General features: G+C 41.7%; 1 protein-coding gene across 1 annotated transcript in view; it reads right to left on the bottom strand.

Annotated features, from left to right (window-relative positions):
• Nucleotides 1–16700, bottom strand: part of TULP4 (TUB like protein 4) — a 191699-nt gene that overhangs the window by 39545 nt on the left and 135454 nt on the right. Inside the window, exons 6-7 of the mRNA XM_040628010.1 lie at nt 3853–4033; nt 1297–1431 (exon numbers count right to left, since the gene is read on the bottom strand). Coding sequence (XP_040483944.1) covers nt 1297–1431; nt 3853–4033 — 316 coding nt within the window. The remainder of the gene's footprint in view (nt 1–1296; nt 1432–3852; nt 4034–16700) is intronic.

Below are 16700 nucleotides of genomic sequence, written 5' to 3'. Positions count from 1 at the left end.
TCTAAGGGAGTCCATTTGTGGTATAAAGAGGGACTTCTACATAGGTCACATCCCTCAGGAGTTTATAGGCTAAATAATTCCTTACAATTACAGTTTCAAAACAGCAAAATGGGACACCCACAAAAGGGAGCAGAACTTCTAAAAATATTCTATAGTTTTGGGGTGCCTGGGTGGCTCAGTCGGTTAAGCATCTGCGTTCAGCTCAGGTCATGATCCCAGGGTCCTGGAATTGAGCCCCATGTCTGGCTTCCTGCTCAGCGGGAAGTCTGCCTCTCCCTCTGCCCCTACCCCCACTCACGCTCTCTCTCTCTCTCAAATAAATAAATAAAATCTTTTTTTAAATTTCTATAGTTTTAAAATAGAAATATTAAGTGCTTGGGGATGTGCAGACAGATATGATGCATTCCAGCCAATCAACAGTTAAGTATATACACTTAAGTCTCCCTATCCCTGTGATTCCTGAATAATTCAGACAAGAAGCACATGACAGGACTGTCTGTTCTGAGGGCCAGCTCTGAATGACAGTAGCAAGTTGAACTGCAGGTTCTGGTTTGCCCTTGACCTTCCAATTCAGATTAGAGTAGGTCCCTTTAACTTGAGACCAGAGGAAGTCCAGAAACTTCTACATTGTACCATTTAATCCTGAAGAGACAGAACTGTTTTTCCAAAGAACTCATCAGGGTCACAACATGAGTAAACATTCCAAACTGCAAAATGTGGAACACACCAAATGCCCACGGACAGTGATTTTCTTGTATGATAACAGATTTCATAACATCTGTCAGGAAAGTGTCAGCCCTTGGCGGCTGATGTTTTCATCAGTGCCTCAGTCTGGCAACCATGGAACGTCCACAGTCTGCTGGGGTAACTTTACCACACAACCATCAGCTCCTTAATAAGCCTCAACGTAACAGGGGCCTCTGTGAAGCTGTGCCGTGCACAGCCTGCTGCCTCGGGAAGAGCAGGCGCTGAGGTCTGACGCCGTACAGACAGAATGTCAGACAGGGGCGAACACCACACACCTGAGAAAGATCACTCTTGTCATAGTAGGAAAAGAACAGAAAGACAAAGACCTTCAGGAATCCCTCCTCAAGATAAGCCTAGGTATCAACTGGTCAGATAAGCAGAGGAGCGAAAGGAAATCGCCTTCATTAACGGACTCCACTAAGCCCGGAAGAGGTCACTGCAGAGGCACAGGGATGGGAATGGATAAGGACCGGGTGTTGGACACCCACTGGAAGGCAAACGCACGTAGGGCTGATGTGTGGGCCTGGGGTCCCATGCGGCCTTCTGTACCTTTCAGCCCTGAGCGGATGACAGTAGGAGACAAGTCATCGTAGTTGTTCATTAAGCTGATGTCCCCCGAGGTGAAGCTGACGGTGAGCAGTGGCTTGATGTTCTGCACCGGGATGGGATACGCTGCTGGACCATCTGCCGGGACAAAAGTGCTGAGTGAAAAGGAGGCAATGGACACATGACCCCAATCCAGACGGCCTGAAAAACCGCCTGACATCGCAGGTCAGACTCTGGGCCGGGGTGTTACTGAATACGGCCGTGTTCTACCCCACGCACAACCTACACGAGGCCATCAGAGGGATGCTTACCAGAGCACTCTGGCGTGAGGAGAAGGATGGGGACAGCTAGCCCTGGAGGCACCAAGTGAGGTGCCTTGGGCTCTGTTGTATGGTGGTGAGAATACGTGTGGAAAGATTATTAACTTGTGTGTTAATGTGTCATGTTTCTAATGATGTGTAAACATCGATTATTTTAATGTCATATTATGTGTAAGGATGGTGGGAAGAGGGACGAAAACAAGTTCTTAATCCTGGTCCAATGCAGAGAGAAAAGCTGCTTTTCAACGCTAATGCTCTCTCGTTGAACATTATAGGAAACGAGGAGCCACAACAGCCACTCTGAGTTCTTTGTCAAGTTTTTACCACAACAGACCCCAAATTTGGAGAAAGGCCAAGGCTGGATGTAGCTCAGAAGGAATTTTGCTACATCTGCAGTGCACAGCCAGTATAAAGAAAATTCTGCTTTGTAAGGTCAAGGAGTACTCATGGATGCTAAGGAAAAGCTGTGATGGGTCATTATCTGGATTCTTCCACATGTTGTTTCAAAAGTAAAAGTCAGTCCCTCCCACAGGCCAGGATAAATCAGGGCCCTTTCAGAAGAACCCCGGAGGCCTCACACCCATGCTGAGCTCATCCCTGGCAGCCATCCAGAGTGGGCCGGCCTGACATCCGCACGCTCACCCCCAACTCAGCCCCGCCCGTGGAGGATCCTCAGCTGTTACTTTCCTTTGCTTCACTTTAAGTTGCTGTAGGTACCCACCTCTATGCTCAAATTCCCTGGGCCACCAAGGAAAACCCTTCTCTATGTGAAAGGTAAATCCCAGTCATCCTCCCAACTGCCCCATGGCTCATGTTAGAGTAGCAGCCAGGGACTAAGTTCTATTCTTGGTCTTATCCTGAACCTGCTCTCTGGATCTTGTTTCTTCCCATAATACATGGGGCTGAGTAAACCTGCAAGTCAAGTTCTGTTTTCAAAGTATGTTGAAAAATATCCAGTGTTGTAAGACATTGACTTTATTACTATGAGGCTGGAGAAATGATTAACACTTCACTCAGGGCTAGGGTCCTACTAGGAAAGGGCATGGTGACTTCTCAAATGGAAATACTCTCTCTGCCCCCCCCCAAGCCCCACCCGTCCTGAAACACCACCACCCATCTACAGTTTCTTTTCTGTGCAAACATCATCTTCTCCTTAAATGAATGACTGAATGAGTATGCGTCTGTCTCTGGGAAGCACCATGTATTATATCACGTCTGGGACAGGAGAAGATAAAATGAGAGCACTCCAAGTACCAATGGAGGTAGATGCTGTTGGGGGACAAAATTAAAGAATATTTTCTAGACCAGCCTTTCACAGGATGAACTGCCCACAGTCACAGGAAAGGGGAGAAATCGTCCAGCCCATCAAGGGCGCTCAGTGAGCAGTGTGGACGCAGCTGTCCAGGCTGAGGGCAGAAGTCCTGCAGCAGTATGGCCACGTCTAATCTGCCATGATTTCATAATATATTTGCCTTTAAAAAAAGAGGGATGGAGTATTGGGGAAGAGCCAAAGCCCCGAGGAAGCCAGGGCTGAATGCTACTGTTGGTGATGGCCAGCGTGACCATCAAAGGCTTCTGCTTTTGTGTGGATGGGGGGGGGGGGTCTCTTACATATTTGAGGGATAAAAGACACTGCAAAGGCAAAGGAGGCTGAAGTCTGAAATTACCCCCACCCAGAGCCTGAAACCTTTCCCTGACACCCCGAATGTTAAAAAACTGGATGCCAACGGATCTAAGCTAACACCACTTGTGAGGCTTATGGGGGGGAAGGCAGGTTCTTCTGAGTTGAGAAAAAGAAGTTTTCGCCCAAAATAAATAAGACGGGGCACAGATGGCAGCCCAGCGTACTGGCCTGTATTACCGGCAGAACTAATCCTTTTCTCACACAACTAAAGCTATGGGCTTTAATGACATTAGGGATTTGGAACACCACAGATTAAGTTATAGTAATAGCACAGCATTTCTCATCTCCAGCTCTCTTCATTCTCGCTAAGCAGCTAAGCCCCACAACACCCTAGGGACACAGAAAGGGTCATTTCATGTCTAGCGACACCTAAGCCAATGGAGCCTCATCAGCCTGCACAGTGATTCTGAGAAAAGGGAAGGCAGAGGGAAGACAGCCGAGTCAAGCCCCAGACGTTCCGCCACCCTGCCTTGGCGTCTCCGGAGCCCTTCCCAGAAAGTCAGCGTGCTGTCCGTATGGCACACCTTAACCCTCCCACCTCCTCCTGCCGGCTACCTTGGGGCGGGGAGTAGTCGTCCGAGTCGGTGTCGCTCTCACTGCTGTCCTCCACCAGAAAGGCAGGGTAGTTCCAGGACATGCTGAGGATGCCATCAGACTCGTGCAGGAGGACGTGGGCCAGCATCCTGCCATGGCAGTCCATGACGATCACCTGCCCGTCAGCCGTGCCAAACAGCACCTGCAAGCAACAACCAGGACCCTTGACGGATGAGGAGAGGGACTGCGGTTCCTGGCAAACGTCGTCACCTCAACTTGTTTAAAAGGACAAAATGTATTTAGGACTAAAAAAACAGAGCAGTTAAGTAGCTGAGGGGATACACAAAGCATTAAGTACCAGAAACTTAGCTGGCGATTATTGCAGGAATTTTAGTCCTCTTAAACTGAAATGTGACTAATTGCAAAATAAACACATTTGTTATGCCGTATGGATACGGACAAATAACACCAGCAAAATCACTGCCTCGCTTTTTGTGGGTTGTTTTTGTTTGCATGTTTGGGTTTTTTCGTTGGAGATCAAGGGTTAAGAAGATGATATTTATTTTTCTGGGGAAAAAAAAAAGCAGCAGCAAAGGTTCAGTAAGAATTTCTCAAATTTAGAAGAAAAACTTCATCTGTATGTTTGATAAAAGAGAAAACACAACTGGTTATATAAGCAGGTTATCTAACCACATTTGGAAAGAAGATGCTCCTGAAATAGTTTGTCTCATGTTCTATTTAACTAAGAATAATATTGGTATTAATGTATTAATTAATAATTAATGTTATAATGTACTAACAATATTAACACATTCACTGAGTGCTTACTTTCTGCGTAGCGCTATGCTAAGAACTTTACCTCATGTATAGTCAAAATAATCCAGCACTGTCCATACAGAGCTCAGGTGGGCCTGACACCCTGGTGTGCAGAGGGCTGCCCCCACAGAATTCCCCTCACTTCCCCTGGCCCTGGAGCACACACTGCGGAGCGTGCCAGGGGTGCAGACAAGCACGTGGTCAGAGTGAAAGCACAGGCAGGGCAGAGGAAGGGCTAACCCGCCTCCATCAGGCAGCAAGCAGAGGAGCCTCTCGCAGCTGCTAGAAGCCCCCGACATGAGTTGTGTCTTCTAGCTGGATCATCCATGGATGATACCAAGGTGATGAACCAAGGGGAACCTCAGGGCCACGGAAAGCAGGACCTCTATGGGGAATATACCGTGTTCTCTTCTGCTTTGTGTGGTGGGCTCTATAGTTTCTGTATCTGTTGGCATTTAAAACTTTTTTTTCTTTTCTTTTCTTTTTTTTTTTTTTTTGGCATTTTTGTGTTTACTGAGATCTGTGCATTCATCAGCAATGATTGTGAGAAGCATGCAACCTCTCTCTATTCTACAGTTGCAGAAACAACCTGAGAAGCTGGGGCAGCTGACAAGGCCATTAAGTGGTCAGGCCACTGGGCTAGTTCACTGCAAAGACTAGGATTTACACAAAGGGAAAGTTATTTAAGGGCTTGTTAGGTCCTTGCCTCTTTTTGCTGTTAAGATTTTGACATTAAGTTCTTTGGGGGCAAAGACTGTCCACAGCTGTCCCCCTGGTACCTAACAGCTTTGGTGGCTGAGGGCACTTAATAGTATTTATTGTTAAATGAAGTCAAGTCACTGACCATCAAAAGGCATTTTTAGGACATCAATCCTGATGATTAAGATAGATCAACTGCAAGGGAAGATATATTTCATTTAAGTAGTAAAAAGCTCACAGAATTTACAGAGCTGCTTTAGAATAAACTGACTGTCCACCAAATATTCCTTTAAACATATCTATATTTTAATGACTGAAAACTAAAAAAAAAAAAAAAAAAAAAGGCTAAATTGTTTTTCTCCAAGGGCAGTGAGGAATCTATTACTGCACTCGGCTTAAAAAAAAACCACACAAACTACTAGAAACACAATGAAACCTTTTGGAAGACGTTGAATCTTTGGCTGCCAATGGAGAAACTAAGTACCGGCTGGCATGTCTGCAAAGACCTCACGTGGCAAAGACACAGAGGGACGGGGGCATCGGAGTGGGGGGTCAGACCTGCTGAAGCCCCAGACGAGGAGGCACTGAATGTGCTCACCAGGCAGTTTCAGTGGTGAAAAAGATGGAACATGACTTCTCATAACTTTAACTGCAATGTACAATTTATGTATTTCTTTTTTTTAAAGATTTTATGTATTTTTTGAGAGAGGGGAGGGAGAAGTAGACTCCCCGCTGAGCAGGGTGCCTGAGGTGGGGCTCGATCCCCAGGCCATGAGATCATGACCTACCCGAAGACAGGCACTTAACCAACTGAGCCACCCAGGAGCCCCTAATTTACATATTTCAAAAGAAAAAGACATGTGGGAGCCTCGCTCTAAGGCCAATGTCAAGGGTGATGTCCCCAGGAAGCAGGCTGTTTTTGTCCCCCTTTCCACATTCTCCTTCATTGCTCAAGTCGGTCTTGACGTGCAGCCATGTATCTTGGTGCTGGGTGAAGCGGTTATTTTATCATTTGTAAGTGCTGTTTCTAATAAAGATAGTTCATTAGCAGGCCACGGCCAACAGTTATTCTTCACAAGCACTCACAACTAATATGTATCAATCCCAAACGAGTTCCCAACCCCTCCTGTTATAGGGTCACGTTACTCTAGTCTTCCACTGGTGCGATCATTACTATTCTCAAATATTACTATGGTAATATTTGATTTGTCTGACTTCTATGCTAGGCTATAAGCTTCTCAGGACATGGCCTATGCGTGCTCAGCTCACTACTATCTCCCCAGGGCCTGTCATAGTAGATGACACATGGCAGTCAGTATTTGTGAAGGGAGGGAGGAAATGCTTCTGCATGGAGTATCTTTTGAGTAATGCTCACATTTTTCCATTTTAGAGAAGAACAGATACCAGACAATAGAATAGACATCTAATTTCTGAATAAAGGATGGGTGATTTAGTGAGGCATCAGTGTTCAACATTACACTAAAGCCAGCCCCCAAATTCTCCACCATGAATCAATCCCAACTACAGCTCTCCTGGGAAGATAATGCATTATTACGATCAGAGAGAAGGGAAAACGCAGCACTAACAGTCTAGTTGTCAAGCAATGATGGAGGAAGTTACTCTGTTTGGGAACAAGTATGTCACAGATAACTGAAGAACACTGATACAACATGAAATCAGATTTTAAAAAATCTCCTCTATTTCAAGTTCTTTTCATGCCTAATCACTTCCAATGAGACAAAGCTTATGTGAGCAAAGCACTTTAAGAGAACAAGACAGAAAAGTCTAATAATAATGAATACACAAATAGGCACATGCATCCATCTCTGCTTCTACTCCCTCACGCTAGACAGGCTGGTGCTGTCTCTTCCTTCCCAGCTCCGTCTCTTCTAAGCTTGGCCCTAAGCTGTCTTCCCTCTCTAGGAGATCACAGTTGTGTGCATGGCCTCAAAGTCCCTATTCAGGGCTGGCTCCCTGCTCAGGCCTCTTCCCTTCACTCCAGACTCCCACATCTGATATTTCTTACCCGCCACCGACCCCTGGATGTGCCAAAGGCCCTTCAGAACCAACATGTCTCAAGTGAAATGTGTGACTTCATCCTTTCCCCAACCTACATACACACACACACATGCACGCACGCCATGCACAGCCAGGTCCTCTTACAGCAAAGCAAAGACTGTGACTTATATTTTATCTCCAATGTCCAGTACAGTGTCTGGGATAGAACAGGTGCTCAGACATCATGTGTGAAGGCTCTGGGGACCCACCACACGTAATTAATCTCACTTTACCATGGCCCCTCAGTACTCTCAACTTTGCTTTGTTTTCGCAAGCCTGTCTTTCCCATTGAACCATGAGCTTCTCGAGGACAGGTCTGCAGCCCAGGTTCTCACATGCTACCTGTCACAAGCAGATCCTCAGGGACTATTAGTAAATGTATTTGTTACCAAAGTTTTGGCCTTTGCCCAGTGTCTTCCTACAAATGAAGCAAAAACTTCTTTCCTTTCTTTTTTAAACTATAAACCAATGCTCAAATCCTCCCATAAAACTGGCCTCCAAAATACTTTCAGTAATGGATGAAGAAATAAATTTCTGTCTCATATTTTTCCTGCTATTTTCACTGTTGCAGGCTTCATGTAGGGGCCAGGAAAATACTCCCTCTGCCATGGGTACCCCGAGAACCAAATAGGCTGGTAGAAACCTGCTGGCCCTCAGACCATACCCACTCAATGGCTGGACCTCATTGCAGGCGGTGTTTAATATCAGTGTACTCCATTCTAAACTATTTTTAGATGTAATTATTTAAAAATACAACACACTACCAGTAATTTAAAATGAACCAAGCCACGAGCCAAAGGTGGTAGGAAGAAGATGTAAAATCATTCAGAAGACTTACGGTTTGGAACCAGTGATAATATCTCATCCGTACTTTTATTTTTGGAGACTGGTATTCATCTACATTTTTGAATAAAGACCATATTAGGAAATTTCAACTATAAAAATACATGCTTCTATAAATGTTCACCTCTTTTGTAGTAGAGTTTAACTAGCAGCCACTGGAACTAGTTCCAGAAGGAGATGACCTTTTTGTCCATATATTTTGCTTTTGTGATTTAAGCTAGTGGAGCAGATAACAAAGTGATTACACGCTCCTACTGGTAACCTCAGCCCCACTGGTGGCAAATGTCTAAATGTGCCACGGTGGAGAGAGGAATGAAGGGACAAACCATGATGTTCCTTTGCTCTTTAGAAGGTAACTTCTGTTCAGAGATGCCACTGAAGTAAAACTTTATTTCTGAAAGACCTCCCTGTTGGAGTTTCAGAGCGCTAGCTCTCAAATGCTTCAATGCCAGATTTGAATATTTTGAAACTAAAGAAACAGAGTCACTGAAATCAGACTGTTGTAAATGACAGAATTCCTCACTGATTAACAGAGTATTTCCTAGTTTAAATGAAAAGGATGAAATGTAATTTCACAGTTGACTATAACAATCATTTCATTTTTTTTTAAAGGGGGAAAGGGGAGAGAGTTGGGGGAGAAAGGCAGAGAGAGATAGAGAGAGAGAGAATCTCCAGGCTCCATGCCCAGCACAGGGCCAGACACTGGGCTTGATCTCATAACCCTGAGATCACGACCTGAGCCAAAATCAAGAGTTGGATGCTTAACTGACTGAGCCACACAGGCGCCCCAACAATCATTTCTAAAACAGATATTTTAAGACTTATTCTGATAAATATGGGAAAGAAATCTCACCAAAAAGATCTATAATAAAAAATTTGTACCTTTGGGCTAAACATGTAATTTTGGTCATTGCATTGCTTCACTGCAGAATAACTACTTACAAACTACCTCATAAAGATGACACACTATCCTGTTTAAAGAGTTTCAGAGAAGGAAATACTCTTTCTGCCTCAGGCATCAATTTTAATGTTAAATAATTCCTGTTGCTAGAACATTCTTCCCTATAGCTTTCAGACTCCATTTTTAAAGTTATTCACCCTTCTAAGATGCCCACACATGGTTTCTGGGGATGGAGGGGGATGGTCTGAGTATAAGACTAATTAAAACACACATTTAACTAGGATATCTCCAGAAGGATACATAGTAACTGGAGATGCCATTACCTGTGGGGAACAGAACTGGGTGGCCTGGGGATAGTGGAGGAAAGGGGATTTTCATCATATACGCTTTTGAACATTTACAATTTTAAACCACGTGAATATACTATTAAAATATATATTTAAGGGGCACCTGGGTGGCTCAGTCGGTTGGGTGTCTGCCTTTGGCTCGGGTCATGGTCCCGGAGTCCCAGGGTCGAGCCCTGCATTGGGCTCCCTGCTCAGTGGAGAGCCTGCTTCTCCCTCTGCCCTTCACCCTACTTGTGCTCCTCTCTCTCTCAAATAAATGAAATCTTAAAATAAATTTTAAGATGCACTGAATGAGGTAGGAAAAATGTTCCAGGAATACAGCTCTCTATCAGATCTTTGGAGTAGGGTGAAAATGCCTAGTGCAGGTACTCACCACCACATGGTCCTTGGGGGTAAATATGTACCTTTAATTTGGGAAGGAGATGGTAAGTGACACTGGAATCTACTTAGCCTGTTTGGTTAGAGAAAACAGTTTGACTCTGTTGGAGGAAACATCCTTTTGTTTGCAAAGGACTCAGGACTGGGAGTCAGCTGGCCAGGTATCTGGTTCTTTTTTTATTCCTAACTACTTATGTAACTTTGAATTCTTCATTTACCTCCTTGAGTGTTGGTCTCCTCTGTCAGCTAAAAAAGTGTTATGAAATGGGCTCTCAGATCCTTTCCTGCTTTAAAATGCTCCAAGTTTTAAAAATATATCTAAATATATTTCTCCGTATTTGGGAAACAGTTATTTCTTCCTGTGGCTACTAATAAACTTCTTCAACAAAAGCACTAAGATGAAATGATTTCCGAAATGACTCTGAGGAGAGTCAGTTTCTGGCTCACCAGTAGCTGTTGGGGTACACAGTAATGGGAGCTGACCTAACAGCACCTGTGACTGGTGTCAAAGATAAACAAAACCAGAAACTAAGGAGGTAAGAACAGATTTTAACCAGTAGTAACTACTGCCTTAAGGAAGAGAGTCCAGCGTGAACTGAAGGTGACAGGGCATTTTAAAGGGAGAACGGGGGCCAGCAGGGGGTGCTGTTGAGCAGAGTCAGACCTAGAAATACACAAAAAGTGGAAGGTGGGGTTTGTCAGTGTGATTGGGCCACCTGGGCTAGCTAGCTGGTGCTTATTGAAGTTAGGGTCCTACACACCCACAGAGACTGGGTTTCAGAGGCACCACGGTCAGGTGCTGTCTGGAACAAACAGTAGATTCTTTTGGCAGCCTTGAGCTTTCCCAGGCAAGAAGTTAAGGGGGCTGGAGTTGTCACCCTTAGCGACACAGCTTTGCATTGACAGGAAGGAACTATGCTAGTATTTGTTCAAGTCTCTTAGACTGTGTGTGTGTGTGTGCGCGCGCGCGCACGTGCACACACGCACACACATATGAAATCATTTGTGATGAGAATCCAGTTTTGTAGGTCAAGGTTGAGGCCTAGTCAAGAAGAGGGCTCAGTGGGGCCTGCCTAGAATTTAATCAGAGAATGTCACTGGTAGCGGCACACACATCACCTCTCCTCAACAAGACACGAGGATATATTCAATGCCAGGGCGTAGGGCTGTCAAGAGCAACAATGCACTTGTGGTTCAGCAATGCTACCAGGAACCCTGGGAAGCTTAATTTTGTAGTTCAGCCATCTGAACAAACACTGGCATTAATACCACAGCCACCACCATGCTGTGGTATTAATAAAGGCTTACAAAGAAAATATAACATTAAATGAACAAGAAACTGACTTCAAAATAAATTTAGACCCTCGATATATTATGGTGGTAAGAAAACTTAACATGAGATCTATATCGTTAAGTTTTTAAGTGTACAGTACAGTATTGTTAAGTATAGGCTCAATGTTATCCAGCAAATCTCTAGAACTTAATTATCTTGCATAACTAAAACTTTATACCCATTGAACAGCAACTTCTTGTTTTCCCCTCCCCCTAGCCCAAGGCAACCATTATTCTACTCTCAGCTTCTAGGAGTTTGACTTTTTTAGACACCTCATTTAAGTGACATCACGTGGTATTTGGCCTTCAGTGACTGGAATATTCATTTGGCACAATGACCTCAAGGTTTATCCAAGTATTATTCTGCCCTCCTTTATAAGGATGAATAATAGTCCATTGTGTGTATGTATATATGTATATATGTGTGTGTATCACATTTTCTTTATCCTTCATTCACTGATGGATATTTAGGTTGTTTCCCCATCTTGGCTACTGTGAATAATGCTGCAATGAACATGGTTGGATAAATATCTCTTCAAGACCCTGCTTTTAACTTTCGGAAAAATACCCAAAAGAATTTTGGGATTACTGCATCACATGGGTAGTTCAATTTTTCATTTTTTGAGGAGCCTCCATACTGTTTTCCATAGCTACATTTTACAACCCACCAAAAGTATAAAGGGTTCCAATTTCTCCACATCCCAGCCAACATTTCTTTGTTATCTTTTGTCTTTTCTTTTTTTGACAATAGCACTCTTAACAGGTGTGAAATGATATCTGATTGTGGTTTGACTTACATTTCCCTGATTAGATATATTAAGCATCTTTTGCTTGGAGAAACGTCTATTCAAGTCCTTTGTCCATTCTTAATCTGGCTATTTTTATTTATTTATTTTTGCTACTTAATTCAAGGAGCTCCTTATATCTTTTGGATATTAACTGCTTACCACATACACAGTTTGAAAATATTTTCTCCCATTCTACAGGTTGCCTCTTCATTCCATTAATTGTTTTCTATGCTGTGCAGAAACTTTTTAGTTTGATGTAACCCCCATTGAATAATTTTGTTTTCGTTGTCTATTCTTTTGGTGTCATAACCAAAAAATCATTGCCAACACCAATAACACAAAGTTTCCCAACGCTTTCTTCTAGGAGTTTTACAGTTTCAGGTCTTGAGTTTAAATCTTTAATCCATTCTGAGTAGAGTTTTATATATGCTGTAAGACAAGGGTCCGATTTCATTCTTTTGCATATGAATATAGTTATCCTAGAGACATATGTTGATGAGACTAGCATTTCCTTATTGTATATTCTTGGCAGCCTTGTTGGGATGCATTGGCTCATTTCCGGGCTCTCTATTCTGTTCCACTGGTCTCTATGCTTGTATTCATGCCAGTACCACACCGTTTTATTAATGTAGCTCTGTAATGTATTTTGAAATCGGGAAGTGTGATTCCTCCAGCTTTGTTCTCAAAACTGTTTTGGCTATTCCAGGTTCTTTGTGGTTCCTTTTGAACTTTAGGATTGTTTTTTTCTATCTCTGTAAAAAATGCCACTGGGATTTTGATATGCATTGAATTCGTAGATTGCTTCATGTGGTATGGACATTTTAACAACATTAAGTCTTCAGTCCACGAACATGGTATGTTTTCCATTTATTTGTGTCTTCTTTCTTTCTTTCATTAGGGTTTACTTTTCACTATACAAGTCTTTCACCTCCTTGGTTAAATTTATTCGTTTATTCTTCTAATGCTATTACACGTAGGAACTGTTTTCTTCATTTTCTTTTCAGATGGTTCATTGCTAGTATATAAAATGCAACTGATTTTTGTATATTGATTTTGTATCTTGCAACTTTACTGAATTTGTTTATTCTAACAGGTTTTGTGTGTGTGTGTGTGTGTGCGCGCACACACGCACATGTGTACTCTTCAGGGTTTTTTACCTATAAGATCGTATCATTTGTAAACAGATAGTTTTACTTTTTCCTTTCCTGTCTGAATGTCTTTTCTTTTTCTTGCCTAATTGCTCTAATATTCCCAATACCATGCTGAACAGAGATGGAGAGAGTGATCATCCTTGTCTTGTTCCTGATCCCAGAGCTAAAACTCAGTTTTTCACTGTTAAAGCATGATATTAGCTGTGGGACCTTCACATATGGCCCTTATTACATTGAAGTAATTTCCTTCTATTTCTAGTTTGTTTAGATTTTTTTTTATGCAAGGGTGTTGAATTTTATCAAATGTTTTTTCTGCACCTTTGAGGGGAATCATGTGATTCTTATCCTATATTCTATTAATATGGTGTATCACATGAGTTGATTTTCATATGTTGAACATCCTTGCCTACCAGGAATAAATCCCAGTTGATTAATGTATATGATCCTTTTAACTTGCTGCTTAATTCAGTTTACTAGTATTTTGTTGAGGATTTTTGCATCTACATTCATCAGGGACATTGGTCTGTAATTTTCTTTTTTTACAGTGTCTTTGTCAAGCTTTGGTATCAGCGTAATGCTTCCCACTTAAAATAAGTTTGGAAGTGTTCCCTGCTCTTCAAGTTTTTGGAAGAGAGAGAAAAAGAATGGTGTTAATTCTTTAAATGTTTGGCAGAATTCACCAATTAAGACATCTGGTCCTGGCATTTTCTTTCTTGTGAGGTTTTTGATTACTGATTCAATCCTGTTGCTAGTTATAGGTCCACTCAGATTTTCTATTTCTTCATGACTCAGTTTTGGTAAGTTGTATGTTTCTAGGAATTAAACATCTCTTCTAGGTTATCTAATTTGTTGGCATGGAATTGTTCCTAGTAATCTCTAATGATCCTTTTTATTTCCATGACATTAGTTGCAATATCTCCCCTTTCATTTCTTTCTTTCCTTTTTTTTTTTTTTTAAAAGATTTTATTTTTAAGCAATCTCTACACCCAATGTGGGGCTCGAACTTAAAATCCAGAGATCAGAGTGATATATTCTACTGACTGAGCCAGCCCGGCACTCTTCCTCTTTCATCTCTGCTTTTACTTGAGTCATCTCTCTTTTTTCACTTAAAGTTTTGTCAATTTTGTTGATCTTTTAAAAAAATCAACTCTTAATTTCATTTTTTTCCCTATTGTTTTTCTATTTTCCATTTCCATTGCTCTAAATCTTAGTATTTCCTTCCTTCTGCTAACTTGGGCTAAGTTTGTTCTTTTTTTTCCTAGTTCCTTGAGGTGTAAAGTTAGATTGTTTGAGATCTTTCTTCTTTTTTCATTGTCAATATTACTGTAAACTTCCCTCTTTGTACAACTTTTACTACACCCCATAAGTTTCAGCATGTTGTGTCTTCATTTGCATTAGTTTCAGCGTATTTTCTAACTTCCCTTGTAATTTCTTCATTGGCCCATTTGGTTAATCAAGGGTGTATTCTTAAATTTCCACATATTTGTGAATTTTCCAGTATTACTTCCACTGTTCATTTCTAGTTTCATTCCGCTGTGACTGAAAAGGATTACTTGATGTAATTTCAATTTTCTTAAATTTGTTAAGACTTGTTTTGTGACCCAACACATGAACTATCCTGGAGAGTGTTTCTTGTGTGCTTCAGAAGAAGGTATATTCTGCTTCTGTTGGGTGAAATATTCTACACACATCTGTTAGGTCCACTTGGTAAATACTGTTGTTAAAGTCCACTGCTTCTTTAAATGGATTTTCTGTCTGGATATACTATCTGGTATTGAAAGTGGAATAGTGAAGTCTCCTACCATTACTATATATATTGCTGTAGTTCTCCTTTCAGTTCTATCAATGTTGGCTTTATATATTTAGTGTTTTATATATTTAGGTATTCTGATGTTACATGTATATATATTTATAATTGTTCTATCGTCTAGGTGAACTGACCCTTTTTCCATTACATAATGTCTTTCTTTGTCTCTTGTAACAGTTTCTGACTTAAAGTCTATATTGTCTGATATAAATACAGTCACCCCTGCTCTCTTTTGGCTAACAATTGCATGGAGTTATCCTTTTACTTTTAGCATACATCTGACCTTAAATCTAAAGAGTATCCTGTAGGCAACATACGACTGGACCTTGCTTTTTTTTTTTTTTTTTTAATCCATTCAACTACTCCATGTCCTTTTACTGGGAGTTTAATCCGTTTACATTTAAAGTTATTATTGATAGGAAAGAACTTACTACTGCCATCTTGTTAATTGTTTTATGCCAGTCTTGCAGTCCTTTTGTCTTTATTTTCCTCTCTTGCTCACTCTGCATTGGGCCAGGGAGAGGGACTGTTTTGAGTACTGCCACACTAATTCAAAGCACTATCTTAGTTCTCAGTGGCCTCCAGGTATCCTGCTAGCCCTTTGAGATAGGTGAGACAGAAGCCAGTGCTCCAGCCACACCCAGAAAAAATCAGAATGTTAGACATATGATTCAGTTCTCTCCTTTTCTTCCTGGAGAGAAGCTGAAAGGCTGGGGGATTTCTCTAGATCATATTGCACTTTGCCAGGGGTAGTGATTATGGCAAGAGGGTATCTTGAATTTTCCTACCAGCTTTGATGTGGCTGGTTTCACACTCATCTGGGGGTAGAGGAGCCTTTCAACTAGTTTCTGGATTTCTCACAAAGGGAACTGGTCTGTGTATTGTTGATTTGGTGTGTTTGTTGGGGAAAGGAGGGTCAGGACTTGCTATTCAGCTATCTTGCTGATGCTGCTCCTGCCCAACATTTTAGAAAACACACTAAATAATCCATTTATATGAATAATTGCCTCCCATCTTTCAGTCTTTTTTTTTTTTTTTTTTAAGATTTTATTTATTTGTCAGAGAGAGAGTGCACAAGTAGGGGGAGTGGCAGGCAGGGGGAGAAGCAGGATTCCCGCTGAGCAAGAAGCCCAATGTGGAACGTGATCCCAAGACTCTGGGATCATGACCGGAGCCAAGGAAGACACTTAACCAACTGAGCCACCCAGGTGTCCCTCCATCTTTCATTCTTAAACTAAACTGTTCAGTGTAAATTTCAAGAAAGATTTTTTTATTTAAGGTATTTTATAATTTATCTATACTGAGTGTTCTATGTAGTGATTCTTCAATGATCCAAGTCCAGAGATAACAAAGAGCAACTGAATTTTAAACCTCTTAATTAACACTGTCAGTCACCCAAAATAGCACTGACAAAAAAGTATAAACATAGTAGCTGCACCTGTTTTTGCTAAAAAAATTCTATTTTCTCCTATGAAGAGCTCAACAGAACTTCCAGAATAACAAAAAAGAAAAATCTAAAAAAACTAAGCAGTGGCAACAGTTGCATAAAGATAGCCATGAAGGGTGGGAGGCCATCTCCTGACTTCTCTTCCTAAGTATGTTTCCATTATTTTCTTTGTTATTCACATCTTCCCTGCCTATTTTGGCAAAAACCATTCCTATGTATGTTCAGTTTAAGGCTTAAAATAAAATGGGCTTCCCTTTTGCAGTACACACACTACTGAAAAGTCATGAGAAAATCTAATGGGG

Source organism: Ursus maritimus, unplaced genomic scaffold (assembly GCF_017311325.1).
Source record: "Ursus maritimus isolate PB19 unplaced genomic scaffold, ASM1731132v1 scaffold_13, whole genome shotgun sequence".
NCBI classification, from domain to species: Eukaryota; Metazoa; Chordata; class Mammalia; order Carnivora; family Ursidae; genus Ursus; species Ursus maritimus.
This window is presented reverse-complemented; position numbering and strand designations above follow the sequence as displayed.